At 45.8% G+C, this 23,203-nt stretch overlaps 1 protein-coding gene across 1 annotated transcript; it reads right to left on the reverse strand.

Annotated features, from left to right (window-relative positions):
* Window positions 1–3,432: 3,432 nt before the first annotated feature.
* Window positions 3,433–21,233, reverse strand: GPR139 (G protein-coupled receptor 139). Its single transcript, XM_032704472.1, has 2 exons — window positions 21,088–21,233; window positions 3,433–7,806 (listed from the first exon to the last, which is right to left on the reverse strand). The coding sequence occupies exons 1-2, from the start codon at window positions 21,206–21,208 to the stop codon at window positions 6,872–6,874; spliced, it is 1,056 nt and encodes a 351-aa protein (XP_032560363.1). The 5' UTR covers window positions 21,209–21,233; the 3' UTR covers window positions 3,433–6,871.
* Window positions 21,234–23,203: the final 1,970 nt, after the last annotated feature.

Here is a 23,203-nt window from a genome sequence, read left to right on the forward strand (position 1 = left end):
GACCCCAGCAATAGAGCTCAAAGAGGAGGTAATACAAATTATTCCTCTGCTCCTGTGTTACTGTGGAGTTATCCCTTCCTTTAAACTGCCTGGAGTTCAATTAGGTAGCTTTTTCTGAAACTCCTAAGTGGATAAAAGAAAGAAAAGAGAGGAAAAACTCCACAGTGTGTATTCTTTTTTCTTTATTAAACTATATGGGGGAGAGGGGAGTCCTGTTAAAAAACACAGAAGAAAATCAGGGAAAAGGATATCTGTTAAAGGCTGTTTTAAGTGATGTTTGCTAAAATGCACAGTTTTGTTTGGCTGCAGCCCTGTGTGTTTTTAGTGTCATGTGTGGTCCCAAGTACCCTAATACCCGAGATGTGTGTTGATGGATTTCCTCCTGAACACAACATCCCAGATTTGGACTTTTTTTAAACTTTTTCATCCCAGAAATGTAGCAGTGCCAAAGGTCTGTACCTGCAGGACAGAAACCTGTGAGAGCTCAATCCAGCAGAATCAGTTACATTTACAAAGATGACTGTGACAAATGACTAGGAAGGTACTGCTGGAAGCCACCACCCATCACCAGGCTCATAGTGATATTTAATTCACAAGGTTGAATGCCTCTAATCCTGTTGTTGGAAAGTCTGGCTGTCCTGAGGCTGGGCTGCAAACTCTGTTACACAATCCAGCAGGGAAAAGTCATGACTCATTTAAATTCTGTACTCTTCTCTAAGTCCTTTTCCAAGTGGGCAGGGTGACTGGTGGAGGCAGAGCCCATTGCCCTCACTCCTATGAGGAAGGCAGCGACTCAGGGCCTTGGCATGTGTCACTCCTGCTGTGCTTTGGGCACTTCCAGTGGCTGAGATGAATTTCCCTCTGCTGGTCTGGATGAGTGGCTGATGGGGAGCTGTCTACATAACAGGCATCTCCATCTTGTGAGGTGAATCCCACCTGTAAGGCAGATCTGAGGGGATGGCAAGGGAACTGGGCACTTCTCCTGTGGCTGGGCTGTCTCACTGTGCTGTAACACTGCAAGGGTGGGAGCCACTGATATTTTAAACCACCAGAAGTTGATCCCTCCTGTGACTAACCCTTTGCTGCTTTTTGTTTGGGGATGTCACTGCCCCATGAGGAGTCATGCCCTGACAGTAGAACCCTTCCTGGGATCTCTTGCTCCTTGCCATGGCAAGGACAGGGTGCCTGTCTCTGTTCTATGTTATTTATTGCCTTACCCACAACCCCTTTCTAAGGCTATCCTGCACCTGATGGACCTCCTGGAGCAATAGGCTCTGCCTGGACATCACATGTCTCTGCAAGTCCTCAGGCCAAGGGCTGTTTCTTCATGCTGCTGTACAGCACCAGCCAATGCTGAGCCATGCTCAGCTGAAGGTCTTCAGTACCCTCTGTTACAGCAAATTAATCTCCTGACTGTAATATTCAATATCATACTTTTGCCTGAGGTTCATCTTGTCCGTTCAGTCTGCTAGAAAAAGGTGCAGAGTGAGAAACAGGTGGAGTAGCATTTCTAGCCTATTGGCAAAGCAGGAGAATATGAACCTTTAATATCTTTTGACACAATTTTGTAATTTTAATAAATATTTGTGTCTTTGGTCCACTGTAGAAAGCTAATACTAAATTCACTTTTGATGCCTATTTTTTATAAAAGGCTGGAGCCTTTCAACCCCGTTGTGTCTGGTAACTCCTGGGAATTAATTGCACGCTGTCAGAAAGGCAGATCCCACAAATCCAGCTCCAGACTGCTAAGAGTGGGATTATCATTTAATAGTTCAGGACTATATGGGTCTGCTTTTTATTCTACTCTTCTTGGTATGTTTAAACAGGTTTTTAAAAAACTGAAAGCTGAAGCAGAAGTCAGTGCGAGTTCAGTGGGGAGTGCATTGGAGTGTCCCATCTGCAGCATCCACTGCAAGAGCTGCTGAGAGAACTGTGGCTGCATGCAGGCATCACTCAGAGTAGCTGCTCTCTCTCATGGCTCTCATAGTGTCCCTCAGAGCAGCCCCAGTGGGATGAATAGGCTCAGGGAACACCTCAGCTGTCCTTTGAGCTGCTTCCAAGGAAGCACGGTCCCAGTGTGTTCTGCTGCCTGCCTCAGCTCATAATTCTGTGCATGAACCCACCAAGCTCCATTTAAAACCAGTGGGGCTGCTAGGAAGGCTTTTGCTGAGCCTTCCCTGCTTCAGTCATTAGCCTGTCTTCTAACTTCCAGGACAAATTTACCTGAGAAAAATTCATAAACACTTATTATTGTTCCAGCTGTTACATCAAGTTCTTCTGTGCTGCTATTTATCCCTTTATATACATATGCATGTAGAACATGAAATCTTATAAAATGCAATTAATACTGTGCTGTATCTTTAGAAGTGTCTGTGATTACATTCTGGGATTCTTCTCAGCTGTTTTCTGTTGGTGACTCATTGTCATTCAAGCCCAGCTGGCACAACGGGGTTCTTGGTTGTTTCTGGCTGCTGAGGTTTTATAGCAAATGTATTGTTATAGGCAGACAAGTGGAGAACCTTGTGTTTATTACTGTTGAATTCATCTCATTTTTATCACTGCCATCTTCAAGGTCATCTGTTTCTGACATGAAATACCTGCCCTTCAGTCCTCCGCCGGCAGTATAATTCCTTTTTTAATAACCTGTACACTTCATCAGGACTTCTCATGCTGTAACTGTTAATGAAACTATCAAGACAGGCAGACCCCAGGCTCCTTCCTTAAGGAACAACTCTGATAAGCTCCATCAAATCTGACATGGACCCTTTCTGCAGTGCCCCCTTCCCCTGGCTTCTCTCTTTGAAGCTCTCCTTTAAAACCTGTTCCCAGCCTTTCACAGCAGGGAAATCTGACAAGCAGGTTGGGCATTGCCTGGATTCTTGACCTCTAAGATACTGGACTCTTTCTGGGCAGTTTTGTCTCTATTCTCTGCTTAGTTTTAATATTTTTTGTAATATTCTTTTTATGTGCTTTTACTTCTCCAGAGAAGCTAGGAGCTTGATCCTAGCTCTACAAAGTTTTACATTTGCCACAGGTATGAAATCTTCATAGTGTTAATAGCTTTCATTTGAAGAAATGTTGGGCTTCCTCCACATGCAGTCCCCTGAGGTCCTGATTCCACTTTCTGTCTCTAGTATTTTGTATTTCTCATCATACTTTTGGGGGTTTTTTTCACTCTCTATTCTTGGCAACAGGTACAATACATTTATCATGTTCACATATTTGACAATACTCAAATCTGTAAGTGTGGTGTTTCATGAGGGATCCTTATTCCTGCAACAGACTGAAATTCCCTACAGGAACCAATGAAATCCAAAATGTTTGGGATCACCACTTGCAGTGTATCATAAGTATCTGTAAATCAGAAGTATATCATAAGAATCCATAAATCAAACAATAGCTTTGCACACAATAGTAAGTTATGCACCATCTCATAATTTATTATAATACAAACAAGTTTGTCAAACACAAGATATTGTCTACTTATGAAAATATCAATATTCACAATTTAAATAGCTGATAGGTCTCATAATTTTATATACCAGCAACTCATCTAAAAAGTATTTTGTTCCTAGCTGTGGTCTTCAAGGATGTATACCTATAAGTAATTGTAAAACTGTCCATTTGCAGCTTATTTTTTCTAATTGTAGACATTTGAAATATAAATTAGAGTACAAAAGACCATCTCCACAACAAAGATGGTTTTGTCTCCAGGATACTTTTTCCCTAAATAATGACACTATATGTGCTTGGTTAAGTTTTTTACTACTGGCAAATTAGGAGGTACAAATAATACAGCAAGACATTGGCTAGTTAGCAACAGTCATTGCAAAATGCTTCACACAACCAAAAATAAGGCAAGTATTATCAACAGCAGCTCCCATATGGCAGACTAAAAAGTCAAGGCTTTATTATCCAAACTGGCTTTGAATGTCTGTTAACAGGATACAGCTTGATCCAAAGCCCTCCTAAAATGATGGGGATTTGAAAAACCAACTACAAAACCCACTAGCAACCTTTCCTTTGACTTCAAAGGGCTTTGGAAGTAAGCTTTTAAAGCCCTAAATTATCAGAAGTGAAATGACCAATCCACTGTACATGAAAATTGCACCTTGTCATTTCTAAAATGATATGGAGAAGTATTGTGAGTTTTTCCAAATAAGTTACAAGAATTTAATAGGTTATTTTTCATGGGGAAATAAAATATACAGAAAGATTTTTGTTTTTAAATATGGTCATTTACAAAAATACGTTATCAGGACAGAAAAGATCAGACAACACTGATAGTCTGCAGGATAACCATTATGCTACAAAAATTAATAAATCACAGCATGTGAATGGCAGCATATGCCATGCACTTAATTAAATTTTTTTTAATAAATAAAAGCCCTAAACATTCACTATTTTCTTTAAGGTTACTATTATATTAAGTAGAACAGTGAAATTCTTGTATAAATAGGTTTTTTTCCCCATAGATACATTCTCAAAAATGAACCACTTATCTATATAGATATTGCACTTCAGACTCATTCACATGTAACTCAGACAAGCATTCCTCATAACAAATGTAGAATAAAAATAAGTTATAAATACAGTGTTTTCCCAAAATGAGACATACAGTACCTTTTCCATAAGGTAACTTTGGTTACTATCAACTGACAAAGACCAGAGAGAGGTTTGTGAGAGAAGGGCAGAAGGGATGGCCACAAAACTGAATTTCTGTAAAACACCACTAAAGGAAGCAATAATTTTAACCTTTCCATGAAAAATACAGCAAGGCTCAGCATCCCTTTTGCACTTATTACTGCAAGGGTGAAGCTTTGAGATCACAGGGGCAAACAGCTGACTGAGAGGCTCTTCATTTCCCTTTGGGGATGTTTAGGTGGGTACCATCCTCTCGGTGGTGAAGGTGGAAAGTGTCAGCTTTTGCTCTCAGCCCCCATTTCCCCAGACATGCCCCTCTCCTTGCTCTGACCTGTGGGTCCTTGGGGTGCCTGAGCACCTCAAGAGGAGTGCTGAGCAGCTCTCCCAAACACTCTGCCAGTGGGAGAGGACTGGGGGGTGTGTACTCCCCAAGGCCCTGGGCATTTGGACCAAACTGAGCAGCCTTGATCTCTCCTGAGAACACCCCTCCATGTAAGAGCCAGCCCTTGCCTGGGGACCCAATTTTCACACCTTGTGCCTTTTGCTGCCCTTCCCTCCTGGGCTCGGGTTTGTGGGTTTAGCTCTTGCAGGATGTCAGTATGAGGTGTTGTGCAAACCCACCCTGCGTGGCAGAAGGGAACCAGGCTGTTTTCCAAGACTTTTGTAGACTTGGCGTTTCTTAGGGAAAAATGCACCAAAGCTGAGCCATCCAAGGGTTTTAGAGAGATGCTTTCAGCCCTCAGATCCCACCACAGTGGGACTGATTGGATCCCTTCTGAAAGGACCCCTCTATGTTAGTCCCTGATGCACCATGAGCTCTCTGCTGGCATTGGAGATGGACACAGGCACAAATGCAGTGCTAGCACCAAGGTACTTGCTGAGGAGCTGCTGTGTCCACTGACCACACTGTGCTTGTGTTCACCATGTACCTTCACTGCTCTCATGTCAGTGAGGCTGCATAAATGCCCAATATAGAACAAAAAGGTTGTGGTATGTGGCTCCAAGACCACATGCAAAGATTTGAAAGTGAAAGAAATTAAAAGAAGTACATTTTCAGCCTTCCTGTAAATCTCTGCTTATTTTCTACACTCAGCAATGATGGGATGCTGTTTTTTGAGTGTGAAGGAAAAGAAGCTAACCTACTTGAAGTAAGTGTAATACTTAGATCAGCTTAGACTAAGGCTTTTATATTTTTACTACTGTTGGGTATTTAATGAATTTCTGTCATAATTGTTTTTAACAATTAAATGGCAAATCTGCAACAGAATGGCATCATCCATCAGGAGAAAAGCTTAGGTTGAGGTTTTTATATGTTAATCCTTAAAGGCCTGAACATGGAGGATAACTGAGAATCTGTATTGATTAAGAAAGAACTTGAAGGTTCTGATCACTCCAAACCTCACAGAAGCAGCTTTGGTGGGACCTCTGCATCAGGCAGGACTTGGTTTCAAACTTGAAAGTCCTCAGACACCATAACTGAAATAGTTGGGAAAAGATGCTGCTTTTGTTCTTGGCTCTATAAACTTCCCTCCCTCCCTCAAGCTCCCCTGTCTCGGTCACATTCTTAAATAACAACTTAAAACACATGAACATTGGCAGCTTGTGGATTGCTTTCCATGCCAAAGCTGCAACAGGTACTGTATCGGTCCTTGAGCCTTGTTCAAGTGAGCCACAAAAGGGCTTGTCACCACTTGTGTCTCACACGCTGCCTCCTGCAACGAGGTCTTGACAGCAAAACTGTGTGTGGTGGCATTTTGTGTCAGATTCAACACATAATTTTTGGCAAGTGCATACATCAGAAATGGCACCTTCCACAGTACACAAAAGCATCCATTCACTTTGTCGACAGCAAACGACACAGTCGAGCAAGGTTTTGTTGTTGTGTGTTAAAAGGTTGTAATTAAACACTGCTGTGGCTTCGCCCCTCCAATGACTTTGGACTGCACTGATGCTGGGATGCAAAACATTTGAGGGCGACTGAACACTAAGACTTGAACTCTGAAGCATATTCAAAATGCTATATAAGAGATGGAGGCGTTTGCCTTCTCACTTTTCCTTCTAAAATCAAGCGCTCCTGTTCCTTCCTGACAGTCTGCTCTGCCCTTGGTCTCCCAGGGAAATGAAATCAAATGACCACTCTTCAAAACAGCCATTTCAGCAAATTACATCCTGAAGATGTAACCACTTGAAAGGAACTTGCACCCAGAAACTCCAACTATTGCCCTTTTCATGGTGATATTTTTATAGGCTTTCCATTCTTATCATACTGGTAAACAAGCATTTTGATGCAGTGAGAGTTGGCTGGGGAAATCCAAGGGCTGCTAGTTATGGAAAAGTTATGATTTGTATAGAATTGCACTGGTTGCTTCTGACACTTAAAGAAGGCTTTCAGTGTGGCAGCTGCCATTGTGCGAAATCTTTTGCTAATAAAACAGTAGAGAAAGAAATTAATTGCAGTGTTCAGCAGTGCAAGCATATTGGCGATGTCCGACACGATATGTACCACCCAGCTGTTGTTTATGGGTGACACGTAGAGGTGATACAATATCATGATGATTCTTGGTGCCCAAAGTATGGCAAAAATAGAAGTTATAGTAAACAAAATGGCTGTTGTTTTCCCTGTGGAGTACCCTCGCAGTCGGAAATTGCTCTTTCGCCGCAGCTTGTACACAATGATGGAATTCAGGATGAAGAAGATGGAGCAGGGCACTAAGTAAACAGTAAAGCAGTGGACCCAGATGAGGACGTGATGCATTGATGTGCTTATGTAGTCTTCAATCCAAATATTGGGCCACCAGTAGTAGGGAATGCTGGTCAGAAAGCAGGTGATATAGACACTTACTATGACTTTCCGAGTACGAGCAGGGTAGGAGACTGTGTGATACTTCAGCGGGTGGCACACAGCTATGTACCTATCGATGGTTAGTGGAACTGTAATCCAAATGGAGGTGTGGATGGAAGAAAATTCCAAGACCTCAATTATTTTGTCCAGTACCTGAGGCATCTGTTTGTTTAAGATGAAGTCTTCCATGAGGAAATCAACGAAGACGATGAAGAAGAGAACCAGGATGTCAGCAGCAGCTAGTGCTAGAAGATAGTTATAGGAGGACTTCTGCCTGCGAGCTACAAGCTGGGAGAGGATGATGACTGTCAAGATGTTTGCTGTGGAGAAAGAAATGCAAAGTTAGGCTATTAAGGTGTACCACCAGCTTTTCTGAGCACTTGTTTGGAGCTGCTCAAGCACTTGGCAGCATGATTACCTTTATTAAATTTAAGCCAAAAGGAAAACACCACAGTCAGGTCCCTCAGAGAAACTGTTGTACTGGGGGGAAGGCGGGGCCCTGCTCTCAGCTGTGGAATACACATCCTGAGCAGAGGGTACTGGGACCCCTGTCCATGCACACAGAGGCAGGGGTAGCAGGAGAAAAAAGCTAATAGCTCACATGCACATTTTCCCTTGGTTCTCACCTTGCTTTTTTCACTTTTTTGTTTAACCAGGGACAAATGAGAAGAGTGGGGTGGGCTTTGGGGAAAACACATTTTGTCTCTCATCCCAGCTTGTGGTACCTGACTGTTTTAGAACTGAAACCAAAGCCACTTGGATTAGGTACTTCTCTCTTGACTGAGTGGGCTCCCAATCGAGAGAAGGACTTTCAGGGAAACAAGTGTCCTCAGCTCTTCCTGAGACTCTTCTGTGATTCAGTCATTCCTGTCTGACTGCTCTCCTACTCATGGGCTCTGGGGAAGCATCTCCCTTCCCACCACTGAGACAGTCAGCTCCACGAAGACTTGCCTGCTTCCCCAGAGCTGCCCTTTAGAAGTCCTTCAGCTGGAAGGCATTTTTCCTATAAAGTGATATAATTTAGCCTTAAATGAAATCCTTCTGGTCACATCAGACATGATGGATGTTCTGATTCAGCATGAATGTAAACATCCCTGAATTTCCCAAAAAGCACCTGTTTGCAACTCTCTGGCCACAATACAGACCTGTCACCTAGATGTACTGCATGGCAGTTAAATAATATTGTGGTGAAGTGCTGAAGTGTCTTTGCTCTGCTCTGTCACTGCCTGGTTTGCCTCAGTTTTCTAAAGCTTTGGTTAAACTTAGATATACTTTAATGTCTTCTTGAACCAGGGATCAGTCCTACAGCCCCTGGCCAGGCAGAGCTCCCCATGAATATAAACAGCCTTTGCAACCCTTGAGAGCTTTCCTGGTGCACTAAGATGCAGCCAAATTTTAACTACTTGCTCTCGTTTACTAGAACTTACTGTGTAGTCTTGAAGTGGGAAAAAAAAATAATTCTACTATTCCTACTATCACTATGGCTGGAATGAGACAGGCAAGATTGTTCCCATCAGAAGCTGGTATCACTTGGCTAGAATAATACTTGAAGTAGTGCTTAAAAATCAGAGCTCTGGTGTACTGTACAAGAGGCTGCCAAATGTTTGTAGTTGATACTTTCCTAAGTGTTCTATAAATCACCTCTTCTGTGCATTCAGTGCTTCAAACATTTCTGCCAGCTTTGATGGATTTCCCAAAACAAATCAACAATACTTGTAAGGATTCCTTTAAATCAGAGAGAAAGGAAGTTGCTGACATTAAGGTAATGATAACTTAGGACACATGTCCTACAAGTGGAAACGCTCATTTTTTAAAAACTGTTTTACTTGGCACTGAAAAAAACTTCCTCCTTCATGAGTGCCTTCAAAGCCTGCTGTCTGGAAGCAGATTTCTGCCACCAGGGAAATGAACTGCAGCAGAGTGAATGATCTTGACTAACAGCCCTCACCAGCCCTCACCTATTTTTGTATTAACTTAATGTATTAATTTTGTATCTTGGAACAAAACTAAACAAAACATGACAATCAACTGACTCCTTCCCTATATTAAAAAAAAAAAAAAAAGACAGCATGATCTTTCCAAGGTATTGTCTCAAATTGCCTTCAGGGGAATTTTCCCGATTCTGTCCTCCATTAATGGGAATGCAACTGCATTGATTTCAGCTCAGAGCAGACGTGGGAGACAAGAGGTGATACAGTCAGAACTGCTGTGTCATTTTTCACTTGCTTACGAAATGCCTCTGTTGTGCCTGCTGATGAGCCCTGGAGGTGCAGTGAGTGATGTACTGTCAAGGAAATCCTCGAGCTGGAGTGTTTATCATGGCTCTGCAGCCACTGCTGGTTTTGGCCAGACAGACTGACTGGCTCGGCTTCAGATATTGGATGTGACCCATGGGGCGCATCTTCTCTTTAAATCCTCTGGATTTGACTCATTCCAGTGGCAGCAGCTGGAGCTAGCGTGCAGCAAGGGGGATGTCTCAAGACACTGGTCCCTGCTGGTAACTCTGGCCTGACTGTCAGACCAGCTCCTGCAGGGATGCTGAAGCCAGACTGTGCCCAGGCACAGCAGCCCCGCTCCCCACACTTTCTACTAACCCCACTCAGTTTTGCTACAGGAGCAAATTTATGATCAGTCCTTTCCTCTGTACCCTCTGCCCCTGCCTCTCAGGGTTACCAGCCATGGCAGTAACAGCATGTGCTGAAGCGCAAGTTATTCATCTAAGGCCAGCAAAGCCTTGCCTGGTGAGCTGGATTAGAAAATTGATCTGACAAAAGACATGCTAGCTCTATCCCATTTTTTCTGCAAGGGTTACTGTATCTTGTACTGGAAATGCTTTCCCTGGGATCACATTCAAGCCTTTTCTGGCTGGATGATATGAAATACAGTAACATCACTTACTTTGTGAAAACAGATATATACTGGGGTGCAGCAGAAAGTTGCCAGTGTGACAATGTCTTAGCACAGGGTCTGTGACTGTTTTTCTTGCTGCATACTGTATAGGGAAAGTGTAGATGAGCTATGAATGTCTCAGTCTTTCACCCATTTCCTAGCCAGTGTTGAGTTAGTCCTTGGTGTGTCCTCAAACACCGCCTAAAACTCAGTAAAATGGAAAATGGGTGGGCACACAGCTCTGTGTGAACAACTGTGTCCTTGTGCCAGTGTCTCTGTAAGTCCTACTCTCTTGTTCTCCTGTGGGTAAAAATTACCCACTGTGGGTGAAAGGTGATGGAAGAGTATTTGCAACCATATTTTAACCTGGCTGACCCTAATTCTTGCACTAATACTGTAGTGTGTGATGAGGACTGTGGCAGAGATGGTGATGACGGAGATAGAAAAGTATCTGTCTCTACTGTTACATACGTGGAGCTACAGCTGTTGGAGAGGTCAGCACCCCTAAATTGTCCTGGATGGTACACTGCCCATTTCTTGCTGTGTTTTTTCTAGATACTAAGTGGTTAAGATCATTTGAATTTGAAAGAGATTGATCACTGTGCTGGGAGATGATTAGGGGATGACAGATGGGAATTTATGCCAGCGTCGCTTGCTGCAGTGCAGTATTCTGAATTTATAAATATCTGGTTGAGAACCAGGGCTTGATTAGGGACTAGCTGGCTGAAGCCTTGAGGTGCCATTGGCAGATGATTAGAAGCAACTGTATGAAATGGCAGTCTCAATTCTTTCCCTTAAGGCCTGAGGATGCCTTTGAGGCACAGCGTCTGAAGGTCTCTGATACCCAAACACCCTTGGCCCACACTGCTCAAAATATGGCAACCTTCTAACTCAGCCAGGCTTCATCATGGGACACTCACATCTCTCCTTTGACATCTCCCCTGACTTTATCAGCTTCTGAGTACAAACTGTAGCACTGAAATTCACGCCACTGGAGGTTCTACATGGCTGAGAGGGATCTCCCTTTAGGAGTAACTTTGGTTCTCATGTGGATTTGGGTTTACTTCCCATACCAAAGCCATGCTGCCATGGCTGCAGAGCCCAGGCAATCTTCTGTGCCTCCTCAAAGCAGTGCCTGTGACCTAAGGGCACAGTTTTTTCCCCAGCTTCTTAGTTCATGGATTACAGTCATCGCTCAAACAGTGTCTAAGGACGGCCTTTGCAGGGGATTCGAAGAGCTCCTTTCACTGACTATCACCACTGCACGTGAGCTTAAGCAGGAGCAATTGTATCTATGTAAAGAAGAAATAGGTGTATTTCTGGGCTTTCTGGTTTGGGGTTTTTTAAACTGAGAGCACTTTGCACGAACACAGCAGCCCGTGCAGTGTAACAGCCATTACAACACGAGCAGCAGTGCCGTGGCGCTGGGGACAAGGCTGGTTGTGTGGCTCAGCAGTTCAGCATTACTAACCACCTAAATGAAGTAGCCACGAGTGTCGCTCACTGAGTGTGATAAACATTAGGCCACGGAATATAATGGACATCTTTTACCCAATACAGTTGTTGCTAGGATCCCCACAAATAATTGTGCAATGTACGAAACTTCTCTGCAGGCCTGGCATTAGTCACCTGACCGCCACAGAGAGACAGCTTACAAATGGGAAATTTTAAGTTGCTTTAGAAAACATGTTAGTAACACCTCGGTCTTAGATTTAGAAACTCTGAGAGTGGAAGTACAACATGCTAAAAATACACGGTGAGAAGAAGGGATGTTTTGGCTTGATGGGAATAGATGATTTCCTCTGAACTAGGAGGCAATATTCAAATGTAAACAGGTACTGTGTCCAGCAGCCAGATCTGACCACGGTTACTAATGCACCAATAGTTACCAGGCTGGAGATAAGGATGGCATTTAGCCCTTACTTTGTGTGGGAGCTCTCTGGGGAAGCTGATGACAAGGGCTGATTTCTGATGGAAGTGCTACATAACAGGAATTATTTAAAAAGAAACTCAGAATTGCTGTGGCAATTTAAATACTTGTTTATTACTAAAGTTGGCTATAGCTGGTTACGTGGCCTTTGAAAATGACCCCTGGATGCTGTTTGCCCTTAAAAATGATAGGGCAGGTCCACGTTTTCCTCTTACAGCCAATATGGATCAAACTCAGCACTAGAGCAGATGGGGACAGCCTCTGTGAACTGTGCCTCAATTTGTTCCTCTCTTTTATTATCGTATCCTGAGATCCTTCCTTAAACTGTTGTGAAGCGTAAAGAGATACTTTATAGAATATAATTAGTACAACACAAGTTCTTGCTTCCCTGGGAGTTCCTGTGAGGATTGATTTTTGAAAATAAATGGATTTATTTGCTGTTCAATTGTCTGAGTGCTGTCGAACAGCTCACGGCGAGGCACCCCCAGGAGGGAAGAGCTGTCAGCCCCTTCTGCTGGTTCCTGCATTATCTCCGTGGGGATGGAGGGGGATATAAGCAAAAAAAATGAGCATCATAAAAACTACAGCAGACGTGGATGTAGGACTGCTACTGGAGCAGGTTTCACATCTTGTAGGAAGGCTCTCATGTGGTGTGCTTAGAAATCCCACGTGCAGAGACAGACCACACCAGTTCTGAGGGTGAAAGAGAACTTGGAGGGAGAGGATGGCCAAGCTCCCGCCCAGGACAACCTGAACTCCCTTTTATATGCAGGAGACTGGGTTAGTCACTGCCAGAGAAAACACAGCATGGCCTTGCACTTACAAGTCACAAGTGAATGAACGAGTTAGTGCCAGAGGCCAGATTCTGACAAGGAAATCTGGCCTCTGGGGCCATTTTTCTCACTAACAGCATTTATTAGCTGAGACGGCTCTGGGGAAGGATGCAGTGAATGAGGTACTCTGCTCTGCAGCTGGCATTAGCCATCAGTGGGTCATGGAGGCCAGAGAAGGATTTTAATCCAGCAAAAGCACTTCCTCGCTGTTGGAGGCCACAGATGCAGTAATGGCATGGAGGTGCCAGTGGCTGGTATTCACTTTGAGCCTTGCCAGCCACTGAGGCTGGAGTGCAGTAGCTTTGTCTGGCAGAAAGGTGTAATTACACTGCACTGCTTTTGGCTTTCCTAGACCATTGGAATATGGTTTTTCCAAAGTCTTTATAAAATAGGGCTATTTCTGCAGTATGAGAAGGAACACTGGGCTAAGACACCGGGAAGGTCTGGTTTGTGCTCACTGGTGACACATGTGTGTGAATGTGACAGGGATCTGGTTTTCCTCTTGCCATCCTCACCCTCTTCATCTGCCTTTCCTGAGGTGGGCCTACAGCACAGAAAGTCTCTAATGACTCTCAGGGATTACCCCCTGCCTCCCCAAAGCCTTTCTTAGAGGCACTCACACAAGGATAAAAATGTCTAAAATGCACACCTCAAAATCTAGCCTTACATCTTGCTACCAGAGCAGTAAAGCTTTCCAATGGAAATTGATGCTGGGAAAAGAAAAGGCAATCTGCAAAATAATGCAGAAATCATAAAAGGAATTTGGTTATTCATGCAACATATCTGGACAGAGATTTTCAAGGCAATTCTGGTGTCTCATTTGGCAGGTGTCTGTGGCTTCTACATGTGGGCTGTCAGCACAGTGTAAGAGGTCCCAAGCTGAGTAACTTGAGCTCGAGGGTGACAAAACCATTCTACCCTTTTGATACCAAACGCCAAAGCACTGAGGCAGGTGCCAAAGGTGTTTCATGGGATGACTGGGATGGAGAGAGGATGTGATTTCATAAGGGCACTGGCATGAATTCTTTACTGAACATGAATAATTAAGAGGATTTTACCTCTGATTGTGGTTTTGCTAAAATAAACCAGTCTTTATGTCTTCCTAAAGCATTAGCTAATGCAATAGGAGCTCATGCTTGCAAACCCCATGGCCAAGCTTTCTCAGAGACTACGCCAATTTTACACAATATGCAGGAAATTACAGACTATGTAAAACCATTGCAGTTTGGCTTTATTCCCCCCACAGAGAATATACTGCATCCACACTAGATATATCACTCTTTGGTGTGCTAGTCTGGACATTGAAGGAAACACTCTTGGAGGGAACAAACATTTGAGAAATATCCTAGTCTGATATAACAGACTGACAGGTAATTTGTCTTGAAACCAAAAGCAACCTCTAGTGCACCTGTCTGTGCTGCCAATGGTCCATATGATTGAAAAGAGGGAGAAGTTAAACGACTGTTGCAAGGACTCTCTGTTTCAGTTGGTAGAAGGGAACAATTTTAGTGAAAAAGATGTTCAGTGTTTCAATAGGCAAGGTTCTCTCCTCTTCCATGAATAAAGGGATAGAACCCTTTTTTTGTCATCTTCTGTACCTCTAATTCTGGTCCTACTTGGCTGCCTCTACTTCATTCTCTCTGCACAACCATACTGGTGTCCTGGGGGGCAACCCAATACCATCTTCTCCCATCAGGTCACTCCGAGAACAGCACCAACAGCACTCCAGACATTGGGGTTTAGGATCCTTATGTACTTTTCTGTATTCTGTAGAATGAAAACGGATTTGTGTGTAAGGTCTCCTGTTCTCAAGGAGTTAATTTTGGCTTTGTTTCCTTTTCTGGTGTCTCAAAGCTAATGGGAAAAGAGATCATAGGCTCAAAAAGACCACCTGAAACAGAAGGTGAAAGCTTTTGTGGACAGGGATTGCTTTGCACTGGGTGTGTGAAAGCAGAGGGCACCTCATCAGGACATCTCCGCGTTGTTGGTTTGCCTACAGCAAATTGTTTTGTCGTATGCGGATGAAGGCCTGCTCCTGCTGGCTTGTTTCTGCTGATTCACCCCCATTTTATGGAAGGAAGCAGAAAGAGGATGAGTAGGACAGAACTGAATAAGGGAGTGGATGAAGAACAGCAGGATATTAGACTGCCTAGTGTTTTTCAATGTTTTGACTTCTTCACAACTGGGGGCTCAGCATTACCCACCTACCGTGAAAACTGGCTGTGCTCTCTCTTATGTGTCGTTGTCATTTCAAGGAAAAATCTCCTCTGGAGTTTTTCCTTCCCAATCCATTTTAGCAGCCTGCCATGCAAGGTTGTGCACTTCATAGTCTACTGAGCCTCCCAAATATGGCACCTCATTATCATTACAGCCCTGACAGCGTTGTTTCCTACTGACGTGGCAGAAGAAAACCAAAGCTAGCAGTTGTACTCTGTAGTGGCATCCAGAAATGTGGAATCAACTTCTCCACAATCCATGCATTAGCAAGGGTTCATCCACATGCTGCCTTTCAGGCTGCAAGACTGTAGTGGCCACGGTCTGCAGATGTACTGACCAAACTAAATCACTCCTATCTGCACACCTTGCTGTCACCGGTTCTGTACAGGAACAGAATGAATTTATTCTTTTTCGAGATGATTCTTCTTTCCTTACAGAACAAGCATTCATTTTACAATAGGAAATGACTCATTTTAAGCATGTTAGCAGTAGTTTTGTTCCCCTCTGTCCTGTAGTACTACTGTAAATGTGCTGTAGTGCCCTTCAGTTGTTCCAATAGCTGAGCTAAAGTTCTGGCAATTTATTTTTCCTCTTTTAAGTAGGATGCAATGTACTGGCCTTGCATCCAATTCAGATTTTAAGTCAGAGAAAGTATGGTCTTTGAATGAAAGGGTGGCTGAATCAGGTCTCAGGAGGGTTTGGTTCTTATTCATTGTATGAACTCTGCCTAATGAGCGACAGCTGAAGAGTGCTGTTTTTTCAAGGTCATAATTGTACATGTAACAATTCTCCCACTCATATTTTCAGATCTTCCTTTAGCACTTCTGTTGTTCAGGTGTGCTGTTATGAGAAAGGCTATTTATTCAGGTGCTAGAAATGCTCTCTTTAATCAGAAGCCTGTACTGTGATTGCAAAAGAATATACTAGGCAGCAGATGGCAGGAATCCAAAACAAGCCAGACATTTCTATAGTGCTGTGTGCTGTATGTACACCTACCTTCTGCCTGCTTTGGTATTTACTGGGTATTACATGCCACGTTAGCCATCAACAAACGTTGCTACCTGTCTCCCTTCCTGCTCGTGGTACTAACAGGGTTGCAGCTGTAAGCACAGAATTGGCAACACTCCTTGGGTCTCATTCCCCCACTCGTGCCAAGGAGCGGAGGGAACACATCTGGGCTGTTGCATGGTGGTGGTCTCAGATCAGGGGTGCTCAGCCCACCAACAGGACCTGCCTTACCAGGATGATGATCCTGGCATGCATACCTCCCATGTAGCCTCCTTATTCCAAACTTTACACAAGGACAAGGCTCCAGAAGGACAAGTTCTCCATTGTTTCAGCTTTCCCGTGGCTATACTGCATTTTGCATGGGCACAGTGCACCTGTGTGTCAATCCAGCACCCTGGGAAGCATCTGGCTTGTTGAGCAAGGACAGCCAGTCTGTCATTTGTTAGGGGAAGGTCCATAACGCGTCTCTCTCTCTTCACAGTGTGTTAAAGCAGTTAGGCATCCCTGCTGAGCTTACATGTTCCTCCAGGTCAGGACTACAGCTTCTCTCCCTCCGCATGGAGCCCTCTGAGTGCACTCTGTGCATGGCTGGGATTTGAATAACCTGGGTTGTCCCCATCTCCACAACACCTTGTTCAGCAGCTGGTCTGACACAAACACTACCTCTTTTTACCCTCCAGCTGAGAGCATCCACGTGTGTCCCAGCTGCTTTCCCAAGCTTGTGAAGTCCTGAATCTGCGACTGGTTTTATGTAAAAGCCTACAGCACAAATAAAAGAGACAGTTGTGGACCAGGCTCCCAAAGTTTGGAGTGGCTCTTCCCTGGGGCATCCCCTCCTGGGGATGCTGTAAGGGTGCTGGGTACCTGCCTGTGCTTTGTGTTGCTGGGATGTGATGACCCCAGAAGCAAGGTAGGCGACTGACTGGGGAGCAAAGTGGAATCAGCGATCCCACATTAGGAAAGCCAGATTTCACTCTGCCTCTTGCATTGTCAGAAGGAGATGAGCCCTGGGAACATTGATCAGGCCAGACTCTGGTCTAGGAAATGCTGCTGCTCTGTCCTTTCAGGACCAATACACTTTACTCCTGATGGAAAAGCTGGCTGCCTGCAAGGCAAGCCTGTTGCTGCTGCATCTTCTCATGAAGCAGGAATTAAGGTCAAAGCCAGGTGTCTGCAGCAAGCAGTGTTGCTTCTGTGCCTGACCTTCCTGGTTGTGTTCAGTGGCCCGGCCACAGTAGGAGCAATTTTGTGCAGCTGCTTTGTGCAGCTCTCACGGACAAAGGGACAGACCGAGTGGTACCTGCTGCTCTTTGCTTTCTCACCTTTACCAGCCCCCTCCTAGACTAAAACAGAGCAATTTATTCCCTCCCCTACAGCCAACATCATCTCTTCTTTAGCATTTTCTCTCACTAAAGCAAGAAACACTTCCATTAAGACTTTTTGCAGTCCCTCTCTTGCTTCCCAATTAACTGCAGGTGCTTCAAGGGTTCTCTCTGACTGACAGACAAGGGGAGTGCAGGGTTAGTAAAGCAGGGGCTGCAGAACAGCTCCATAAATGAGAAACCCTCTCCTCTAAATAGGAGAATGACCCTACTTCCAGCACCTCTGCCTTGATCTCCTCCTCACCCTTGTACTGGCAGTTTCTCCTTGTTCCATGCATCCTGCTCCCGAGGCACACCACTCCTGGTAGCACAACTGCACACTTGTGGGACATCTTTGCACATGTGCACTCATAACAAGTTTTGAAAAACTGTCTCTGCGTTATCAGCCTCTCCTTAGAGGGAAAAGAAGCAGCCTCCTGCCCCAGCTGATGGAAGGCATGACCTCCCCAGCAGAGCTGTAACCACCTTCAGGTTGGTGTAGTGCTGCCTCTGTGGTTGCCCCTCTTTGCAGGGCACAGCCTGGTCCTTGCCTCTGTGTGCTAATACCACGGCAGGGATGAAGGGAGTCCACTTTGATCTCTCTCCTCCCTATCTTTACAGACTTTCTAGTGCCTGGTTGAACAGAGAGGGAGAAGGAGCCAGAGCTGAGAACAGGCTCTACTGAGGTGCCTGGGTTATACACAGGCAGGAGGGGAAGGATGCTTCCTCTGCATGCACAGTCAGGCCTGGCATCACTTGGCCTCAATGTGGAGTTGTTGAGTTAGTGAAATTTCCCTCAGACACTACAGCAGGAAAGGCAGAAACAGTTAACCGGTTTCTCCTCTTATCAGTCTTTCTCTAAGATTTGTGGCAATGAGTTAACTGTTTACATTTCAGCAAAACACTGCACCAGTGCTGTTTTTGAGGACAGATCCTCAACAGTGTTTCTCTTAAATTCTTGGCACCATGCAAAGCTAATTAAGATCCCACATACTTCAGGGTTCTTTTTCTAACAGCCAATAAAGTCTGCTACCTTTACAATTTTCTAATGTTAAAAAATTTTCAAATTAAAACATGAAAAGCTCTTTTAGCGCTTCTCTTGCCCCGTAACCCATCCCCGATGAAGCGTGGCTGTGTGAGTCTTCCCCTAAACGTATTTAGCTTGTTCTTATCTCTGTGCAGTGTCAGGGTGAGAATCATGAATTTCTCATGCACTCAGCATACTGTGCATTTATTCAACATACTGTACCAGTGCAATGAGTTGGAGTGTTAGTGCCAGTGTTATCCTCAGATCATGTGCACTGAGCACATCCATACCTGATATAAGCTCACTGAACTCAGCAGTGTTGCACTACCAAATGCTTTGGCTAGTTCTGTTGAGCACTGTCACAGGTGCCACTGCTCTAATCAACTGATGTCTGATCCCTTGAGAAATGCATGTCACCATTGCTAATTTGGATCGTGTACTGATTTTAACCATGTTCTTAGAATGACAGCATTAGGTCTGTAATTACAATGCAGTATCCTTAGGGAGCCAGTGCAAGTATGTGCAGAACGCTCATTAAATTTTTTTTCTTGTCTGTTCATGTAAGACTTTCCCCTGTATGAGACATACAAAGGCAAGCTTAGCCACAGACTGCTTCATGACAACTTCTTCACCTGATAATCTTGAGAAGGTCTTGGTCATTTCCTAGGGGACTGGTGTTAAAATCAGAGCTTTTCATACAGACATCTAAGCAGCCCCTAAGGGATTAATGAAGAGGAAGCTACCACCTCATCCCTGCTGGCTGGGTCTCTTTGGGTCAGGGCTGTGACTCGTCGATGCTGTGGAGCACAGACACTTGCCTGTGCTCTACATCCTCTGTGGGCAAATTCAGAACTTAACTTTCCAGTTCTCTGAACTATTAGCCAATGTTCAAATTTTAATTATAAACCAGGAAGGGAAAAAAACCCCAAAACAACACAAAGAACATCAATTCATATGCAGAGTGGTAATTGCATGTGTGCTGTTCAGAGGCAGGCTTCTCTTCATGTCCGATTAAAAATTTTTCTATGAATTAATTGCTTGAAGAAGGAATTAAGACGAACAAAACATTTAGAAATTGTAGACTATTAACTATCATTGCTGCTTGCCATTCCACATGGCACTTTAAATGTAGCTGTACGAGGAAACAGCCAAACTCTTCTTCGGCATCCTTAAAATACCGGTACATCTTGGTGCATGAGATTGCTCTAACTTTTCCCCGACTCATTCTGCCTGTCCTTGGGATCACTCTAAGTTACTCCCAGGTAGGAGGCGTTAAGCTCTGCCCACTGGAGCCCCATCTGTAACTATAACAGCTCTCAGTGGTCCTGCGTGTCAAGGTGTCTCTCTCTGGCAGCCACAGGCAGCCCCTAGGGATGAGGTACCTGCTCAGTCCCTGTCTCAGCTGAGACAGTGCTGCTGATGTGATGCTCGTGTAGCATCTGCACATTTTGAGCTGTGGGCACCTGCGTGCTGGCAGCGGTGTCTCACAGGTGTTCACACCCAAGACTGAGACATCCTTTCCTTCCCTATTTGGGATGTTTCTAGCTTTTCTCATCTCCAGCATCTCTGTATTGTCTTTGTCCCCTTTTTAAGTAGGAAATTTCTCTGAGAGTTACACAGGCTGGAGGCTGGTGCCTGCGAGCTGGGACTTTGTTCCAAGCCCTGTACCTGTATTCAGGGGTCTCAGCGTCAGCATTGCAGTGCACTGACCCCAAGACCGGACTTTATAAGTACTGTCCTGCTCCACCACCCCGGGGATGGGCTCACGAGTATGATAACTGTCTGCTAACATTCCGACAGCGTGCTCCTTCCTCAGCCAAGTTCTGTACTGCTGGCATGTTGCTCCTAAAGCCCAGGGAATAAGGCGGAGATTTGCACTAGAAAAACTCGGCAGCTACACTTGTGCTTACTGCTGGCCCGGCACGCGATCGGTGGGGACCAGACCCGGTTGTCGCGGTACCGCTCTGGCACTCACATGGCCAAATTGACAACGACAAGAAACTTCACGACAGGCTGACTCCGTACTGTCAAGTTCAAAGTCAGGGTGCCCGAGGCCGGGTGGGAAAGCGGCCGCAGCAGCAGCAGTGCGATGGCAGGCAGGGACAAACCCCGGAGAGGGAGGCAGCGCCGGGACGGCAGCGCGCCGGGCGGGGAGATGCTGCCCGGGGAGAGAGATGCTGCCCGAAGCGCCCGCGTTCATCCCGCCGGGCACACGGAGGCAGCGCGCCCGGGGCAGCCCGAGGACGTTCATCCCGCCCCGCCCCGCACAGCGGGCAGGAGCCGCTCCGGCGGGCGGTGCCGGGGCCCCGCAGCCTCGCCCGTCCCGCGGCACTCACCCGGCAGCCCGAGGCAGAGCAGGAGGCTGTAGTAGACGACAGGTGCGTACCCCAAGCCGCAGCCATAGCGGTGGTGCGCCAGCAGGGAGCCGTTGTGGAGGTGGAGGTGGTTGTGCTCCATGGACCCGCTCTCTCCCCGCTGCCGGCGCTCGCTCCGCCGCACGGGCCGCCCCGGCCGCGCCGCCCGCCCGCCCCTCGCACGCTCCGCGGCGGCGGCGAGCGCGGCGCGGCCCCGCGGCGGGCGGTGGCACATGGCGCGGCCCCCGGCGAGCCGGGCCGGGCGGGGCGGAGAGGGGCGGGACCGGCCCCCGCCCCCGGCCGTGCGGGGGGATCTCCCCCGGTGAGCATCTTCCGAGAGCCACCGCCTCCCGGGGGGCGGCGGGCTCGCCCCACAGCCAAGAGCAGGAAAAAGGGGGATGTCCTCCAAGTTGGTGCAGGAGTCAATGAAAGATGAGCAGAGGCGGGGGTTGCCAGCGGTGAACGCGCCCGGCAGCCCTGGGTTGTGGTTCAAGCCGGCTGGGGAGGCAGGGGTACATCCCGCAATGGGCGTTTGTATCTGCGGCATCGAAACGCAGGCCCGGGTTAACTGCACTGTCCCTCTTCTCCCCGCAGTGCTGCGGGGTGAGGGACGGGGCGGCCAGCGGGGTCACACCATGCTCCAGCATGGGCATACACCGTGCTCCAGCAGGGACACACCATGCACAAGCATGGACACACACCGTGCTCCAGCAGGGACACATGCCATCCACCAGGATGGACACGCACCGTGCTCCAGCAGGGACACATGCCATCCACCAGGACGGACACACACCGTGCTCCAGCAGGGACACACCATGTGCAAGCATGGACACACACCGTGCTCCAGCAGGGACACAACCTGAGCGGCAGGTGTGGGTGCAGCTCCCACAGGGGCAACGCTAAAGGGCAGTCAAAATTTGAGAAGCTTTCTCCAGCTGTTCCTTAAGGCTTGTGTGTTTCTGTACAGAACCTCGTGTGAAACTAATAAGGTGGTGAGCCCTGTGCTTTGTGCTGCTGATCAGTGGGCTGGACAGATGTCAGCATGTTGATATGGTCAGGAGGTCATGGTTTAGTGACAAAATAGATGTTAGGTTACAGTGCACACCTCCTGAGCAGAAGACAAGATGTTTTTTCACCCAAAGTGTGTAGGGCTGAGCCCCACAAATCAGCACTGGGAGCAGGAAGAACCCCTGGATTTCTGTGGCTGCCAGAGAAGGCCAAGGGGGATGTACGTTTGCAGTGCATGTGAGGTTGGTCAGTAAGGCATGTCTGATGGGATATGCACAAGGTACAGTGGGTGGGTTACCAAACTAAATGAAGATGTGGTCCTTGCTCTCTGAAAACACCCAGCTGCTTAGTGTGGGTAATAATATAAAAAATGTGTTACAGGTGGGAAGGCACCGTTAGAACAAGTACTGTAACAGACCACCAGGTGACTAAGCAAGGACTTCTGTATCTTTGGGTTTCCATGGTCTTGTTTGAAAAGTAGTATAGCTTCTGTTTGGAAGCACAACTAGGAGAAAGCAAGGCTCTGGTCTTGCAAGGACTTGAGTAGCTTACTTTGCTGGGAGAGTCAGCAAGATTATTCATGTGATTAAATCTTTAATAGAAAAGGTCTTCTTGAACTGTACTAAAACTGCTGTCCATCTTCCCAGGCTAAACATGCTGGAAAAAAATTGTTTTTCCTCTGTTTTTTCAATTGATGTCTTCATGAATGTAGCATAGTAGTGAGAGTCTACTAGTACAGCTTTTAAGTGGATGTGTTCCTTTTAAAAAGAATTTTTTTGAAACCAATAATTCAAATAACCAACAGAATTTTATAAAGCAGTGAGGTGTATGTGGTTATATAATACAAAGTCCTGTGAAATCAGCTTTGCCTGTTTTTTTCCCCAGCTATTTAACCTTCAGGGGGTTTTTTTGTTATTTTAAAAAGTGTAATTTATCCTCATGTTTCTGCAACAGACTTGATGAGGAAAGAGATCTTTTATTGCCTCCTAAAAGAGAAGTGATGATTCCTGGAGCCTTTTCTTGGGGGGAGTAAGTCCATCAGCAGGGCTGATAGTGTGACTCGCAGTTTCGAAGCTAAGTGAAGTTTATC

This window comes from Chiroxiphia lanceolata, chromosome 16 (assembly GCF_009829145.1).
Source record: "Chiroxiphia lanceolata isolate bChiLan1 chromosome 16, bChiLan1.pri, whole genome shotgun sequence".
Classification (NCBI taxonomy): Eukaryota; Metazoa; Chordata; class Aves; order Passeriformes; family Pipridae; genus Chiroxiphia; species Chiroxiphia lanceolata.